This window comes from Aphelocoma coerulescens, chromosome 15 (assembly GCF_041296385.1).
Source record: "Aphelocoma coerulescens isolate FSJ_1873_10779 chromosome 15, UR_Acoe_1.0, whole genome shotgun sequence".
NCBI classification, from domain to species: domain Eukaryota; kingdom Metazoa; phylum Chordata; class Aves; order Passeriformes; family Corvidae; genus Aphelocoma; species Aphelocoma coerulescens.
In genome coordinates, this window is record NC_091029.1 from 3,041,799 (window position 1) to 3,047,798 (window position 6,000).

The window sequence follows — 6,000 nt, forward strand, 5'->3', positions numbered from 1 at the left end:
TTCTTCCTGCTCATGGGATCTCATCTGTGCAGTCACACTGACCACATCCACCCAGGAAGTCAGATATCCCGGCACTCCAAGGCACAGATATCCACATCCCAGGTGTATGAATGGTCCCTTCTGGTCTCACACACACTTTTGGCAGCCTCCAAGGACAGGGATTTAATCTCCATTGCAACAGCACAGTCGTGAGGTTCAGTTCTTGCTCAGTTCCTGCCCTTGCTGTGTGCAAGACACAGCCTGACTTTGACTTAACACAATTGTCAGTATGAACCAAGATCTGTATCCTTAATTTCACAGGAAAAATATAGTCATCAGCCTCTGGGGGACAAGTATGCTGCCTCCCTGTCCCAAGAAACAATTGCGGGTTTGCCAAGAGCACTCAGATGCATAGGCAGGAAGGATCCTTGCCAGGCACATTTATTTCCTGGAAGATTCATACAAGCTGTTTTGGTGAAATAAACACGCCGCAGGATTATACTGAGCCAGACCTAAATAAAAGCAAATTCCAGTGTCAAGCCACCTCAGGAGGTCTGAGCACCTCTGAGTGCCCTCCTTACCTTCGGGTCAATCTCCCCCAGAACATCACTGAGCAGCTGCAGCAGCTGCAGCGACTCCAGGGAGTCAAAGGAGATCAAATTGTAGCTCTTCCTGAAGGGCTCCTGATTGAGCTTCTCAACAATGAACTGGATTTGGTCACCCATAACCGTGTCCCGGGAAAACCTCTGCAGAGAAGACAGAGCAGATGCCGGGGGGGCGGTGACCGGGTCCGGCCGCCCCCTCAGCGCCGGCAGCGGGGCCGGCAGCGGGGCCGGCAGCGGGGCCGGTAGCGGGGCAGGCAGCGGGGCCGGTAGCGGGGCAGGCAGCGGGGCCGGCAGCGGGGCCGGCAGCGGGGCCGGCAGAGGGGCCGGCAGCGGGGCCGGTAGCGGGGCCGGCAGCGGGGCCGGTGGTGGGGCCGGTAGCGGGGCAGGCAGCGGGGCCGGCAGAGGGGCAGGCAGCGGGGCAGGCCGGGCCCCGGCGGGGGCTGCGGGCGGGGGGCCCGGGCCGGCAGCGGGGAGGCCTCGACCGGAGCCTCCCGCGCGCCGTTACCGCGGGGACGGTTGCCAGGACATGGCGGTGACGTCACTACCGGCGCCACCGCTGAGCGGCGCCAACCGAGCCGGGGCCGGCCGGTGAGGGGGCGTGGTCATCGGGGACGGGGCGTGGCCTGGTCATGAGGGGGCGCGGCCGAACGGTGAGGGACCGCGACCGGCACCGGCACCGGCACCGGCGGATCGTGGATCGCTGCCCTCGCGACCGGCTGGCACAGCGTGGAGCCCGCCGCACCGGGAGCCCTCCCGGTGTCCCCACAGCATAGCCCGGGCAGTCCTTCCCGCTGCGCCCGGCGGCCCGCTGGAAAACGCAGTCCCGTCCCGTCCCCTTCCCGCCGCGAGCAGCCCGGGAATTGCGGCGGAGGCCGCTGACGGGGTGTTGGGGCGGACACGGCACAGGGCAAGTCTCTGGTGGGGCTCCTTCACAGCACAAGTGCGAGGAGCGGCAGAAATAGGTCCGAGATTCAGCCTCTGGAGGATAAACTTGGCTCTGCGGCTCCTTCTGAGGGAGGTTGTTGTCGCATGTGTAGGAGATGTACAAACAGATTGCTGCAGTTACCCAATTAAGATTTCTGGCAGCCTTTGACAGCACAAAGGGATGTCAAGTGTGGCTGATGTACGTGTCAGGTGAACGGTTACTTAATTCCTTTGAAATGGAAAGGTGCACAGAGGATCTGTGTGGAACAGGAACAGCCAGTCCTGGGCCCAGGCTTCAGCTGGGGCAAATGGCAAATTTATGTCCTCGAGGCTGAACATCAGTTGTCAGCGTGCCTCAAAGTAGCAATAAATATGTAGTGCATAAATCTGAAATAAGGACAGCAGCTTTAAAAACACCAAACAATCCAAACCAGACTACAAATTAAAGTCAAACTTGCTCATGAAATCTCTCAGTCTGCAAGTTTGTTCTCGCAGATCCTTCAAAAGCCATGCTTAGGCCTGAAATAGTTGGATTTTCGAGCCTCTCTGCTATTTCAATTAGGTTCTTGGATAGTCTTAGAATCCCATGTGAGTCCCCAGATGATGGATTAAAATATGCAGTGAGTCATGTTAAATTGGTGCCAATTGAAATGCACAGGTTGTAAATCACTGCAGAATTTGACTCAGTAAGTAGCAGCCATAAATGTAATACTTTGCAATTCTAAGCACTGCGACTATCTTAGATTATCTCCTCTTTTCCTTCTGAGAAACAGAAAACGCTTCATAAAATAATTTCATAAAATTTATTGGTCTTCACAGGAAGGCTGAGAAGTGACACTGATTGGTGTCCGAGCTTTTAACTGGTTAAATGAAGTGACAAAGGGGATGGGCGGGTGCCTTGAAGTTGGGCATGAAAGCTGTGGTAGAGCCAGGAACATAATCCAAGTCTCCTGACTCCTGGATTTGAACTTTAAAACCAGATCATGTTTCCTTTGTGCTTTCAGTCCATATACTGACCTTTAGGAGTCGTATTTACCTACAAGTTCCCAGAAGAGATCTGCTTTCCCTTGTCATGCTTTCCTGGTATCAGTTACAGTTTTTTCTGATGAGTATTTTGAGCATGCAGAACACTGAGCGCAGATGAGAATTTTATTTCTGATGGAGGTGCTTGTGAGTTCCCCATCACTTAATCCAAGAGAAACACTGTTTCTGTAAATACTGATGCACATCCTTCCTTCCTCAGTGCTGAGGGGAGGGCAGTTGTGGTGAGGATGGAGAGGGATCTGTGCTGGGTACAGTGCAAGGCTGCTGTTCTAAGATTTTCCTTTGCATGAGACTATTCCAGTCCTCACACCTTCCAAGAAGGAAAGGACTGTTCACCTCTTCTCATTTCTCTGTAACATTAAAGATAAAGAAGAGGAAGATTGAAAACTTTAGAAAATGCCAGGATAAGAAGAAAAAGATGGTGAGATTGAAATCCATGAAGTCTGATTGTTCTGACTCTTGGAAAGGAGACCTCCATGACCAGACATTGTTAGAACTGGGCTGGCTGAACTTGTTGACGTGTTTGAAAGCTCAAGTGATTGAAGGCAGGAGCAAAATCATACATTGGAGCCGAGTTTTGTGGGACTTTCCAACCTGGGGAAAGTGTGAGAGATCCTGTGTCATCCTCAAAGTTTTATGTTACCATGATCCTTCCTTCCATCAGTTTTGTGCTCTTCATACATGCAGCACCCAGGCTGCCCCCCTGCTGCTTGGTGTTTACAGTCTGCAGTGGTGTCTGAATACTCAAAATTACTGCCCAAAGAAAAAGATCAAGGCTTAGCTCAGTGCCTTGACCTCTTTATCACAAAAGAATCTTCATAGACATGAAAGAGATTATGAGATCTAGTGCAGCCTTGGGTAAATTACAGGAAGCAGCTGAGGTTTGTTTATGCTTAACTTGTCTTAAGTTATCTTAGTTAGGGTGATGTGGTATCTGAGTCAAGTCTTACAGAACTGAGGGCCAGTGTTCCAGTATATTTGTTGTATAATTCTGGGGACATTTTCCACATTCCCAAATCAGTTTGCATGGGGAGTGATACAGATTTTGAAGGAAAGTTTGATGTGAGAGTTGTTGTAAGAGTTCAGCCCTACAGTTCCATCCAGTTCTCTGGATAGAATTTGTCTTTTATTTAGCTTGGGAAAGGCTTGTGGAAGCTGCTTATTGCAAAGACATCCTGCAGAGGTAACTTGTGGAAGAAAGAGAACAGAAAGAAACAATCCAGAGCTCTCTGGATCTGCAGGCACAGCTTCACTGCTCCCTCCTGAATTTCTCCTCCCTCCTGACTTTCTCCTCCCTTTACAGCCACTGCTGTGCAGATGCTGCTGAGCAAAAGTTGTGAGAGAGATCAACCAGAGAGCGAAGCAAATCCGAGTGGGACGAAACCTGAGCAAATGAGAATCCTGCTCCCCTGGCAAAGAGAGATCACCTTATATGGGAACATCACGGACAAGAGGATGAACAGTCCGGCCGGGCTGCTGAGGTCAGATCCCAAACAGAGGGAAGATGTTAGTGTGAAAACAAGAGCATTTAGGAAGAGAAGACAATAGTTCTGCTTTGCTCAAGCAATCTGACCCCTCCTGTTTGTTTGTTTCTGTTATTATAAATATTGTGCTGTATGTACACATAGGTCTGACTGTATTCTATTAAAAGTTAATTTCTTTGTGGTTATTCTAGCACCTAAATGCATCCCAAGCCTGTTTCTGGCTCCCACTTGCAGCTGTACTGTGGTGAGCTAAAGCCTAAGGAGCAATCACAGACATCTTAAAAAATTAAGCCTGTTTGTGCAGAATGTGGCCTGTTCCTGTGAGCTGAGGCATTTAAGACAAAACTGACAGCCAAGAAGTCTGGTTCTGAATGCTTTGTCATGTCTACAGTTGTGATTTAAAGTACTAAAGGATTGGAAGAAAAACATTAGATCTGTGTTGAAGGGTTTGTATATTTTGTGCTTTATGTGAGTCTTCTGTTCCAAGAGAGAGGGCTCTGGTCCTTTAAATCTGGGTCTAATGGATTCTGATCCAAACTTGTGTCTTTCAGACTCTGAGCCTGGGATTTACAGGTCCGACTTTGAGAGCTCTGCATCTTTCAAGCCCCACCTTCTGTGTGTACAGTGTCAGTGGTGGCCTCACACCTCTCCCTGCCCCCTGGACCAGATGCACGCTGTTGGCTTGGAAAACAGCTGCAGCTTTGTGTGGCTCTGTGCAGCAGGAGAGGCACAGTCAAGGTACGTGCCAAGGTATTGGCTCTGCTGAGAGGAGCAGTGACTTCATCACTCCTTTTTGATGCAAGGCCAGTCTAAGACCAGGTGGAATGGTGTCCCATGCAATGTGAGATAAGAAGCTGGAGATCTCTGTGGCTATCAATGACCCCAGAGTCTGCTTTACCACTACCCTGCACCTTCCATGGCATCGCCAGCCCTGTGGAGTGAGTGCTGTGTGTGTCTGCCCAGCCCAGAAGAGCATTACACCTTCTTTGCACTGGTGGGAAGTGTTGGGGGTGGAGAGTCAAGCCCAGAAAGGAGGTTGGCCCGATGCTGGCTTCCATCCATTTAGCCTCAGTTGTCCCAGCATTATTCAGACTGGCAAAGTCTGGTAGTACTGAGGAGAGATGGTGCCATGGCAGCAAACAAGACCATTGACCTGGTGTTAGACCACCTTGGAAGGTGGATGTGGTTGTGGGAACCCTGAGGTGGGAGTGTGGCATAGGATGTTATCTAACAAGGTGGGGTTGGTTGGACAGAGTTAACTCAGCTTCCTCTAGAAAACACTCACAGTTTTGTTTCTTGCCATGCTGTCTGGTTTTGTTTCTTGCCTGAAGAATCCAAAATAACTCCACTGATTAGTCTCAGGTTTACACCAGCGTTTCTGAGATTAGAGCCTGCTCTGTAGAGTCTCCTGTTCAAGGTCAGATGAAATGGCAAGTCACCCCTTGCAGCAGATTCCAAGAACAATAAGATGTTTTAGGAATATGCCATAATTGATTGCCTCTAAAGGGCAAATTTTGCTCTGTGCTGCCAAGCAAGGGCTGTTCTCATTGATAAGTGTGTGCTGAACAAAGACTGCCAAGGTTCATGGAGCTGGTTTCATTCTCCTGGGAGGGCAGCAGGCCAGGACATTGCGCACACTGATCCCAATCACCCCAAGAATCAAGTCTGCAGGAAATCCAAGTTCCCTTACTAAGGTTCTATGCCCACCTTCTGCTGCTCAGAGCTGGGTTCCCACTGCCACTTTCCAACAACATCGTTATCCCAAAGCACTGTTCTCCAGAAGGAAAAGGCTGAAATGCTGTCAAAATAGAGGATATAAATAAAGGAACATTGATCAGTTGCTTTGTATTTCTGTTCTTCAGATCCTATTTTATCCTCATCCAGAAAAGTCTGTTGTTAACCTGAATGGGTGCGAGTGCTTGTGGCTTGTTTTTCAAAGCAAACCTTTTATATCACTTTTATGT

The 6,000-nt window shown here is 49.7% G+C and overlaps 1 protein-coding gene across 2 annotated transcripts in view; it reads right to left on the bottom strand.

Annotated features, from left to right (window-relative positions):
• IFT81 (intraflagellar transport 81) overlaps positions 1-1,150 on the bottom strand; it is a 37,505-nt gene extending 36,355 nt beyond the window's left edge. The window contains exons 1-2 of one of the 2 annotated variants that reach the window (XM_069030812.1): positions 1,090-1,150; positions 561-725 (exon numbers count right to left, since the gene is read on the bottom strand). In XM_069030812.1, coding sequence (XP_068886913.1) covers positions 561-704 — 144 coding nt within the window. In that variant the 5' untranslated portion in view covers positions 705-725; positions 1,090-1,150. Of the gene's footprint in view, positions 1-560; positions 1,046-1,089 lie in introns of those variants that run through there. The other variant, XM_069030811.1, reaches the window with a different exon arrangement.
• Between the last annotated feature and the right edge of the window lie 4,850 nt (positions 1,151-6,000).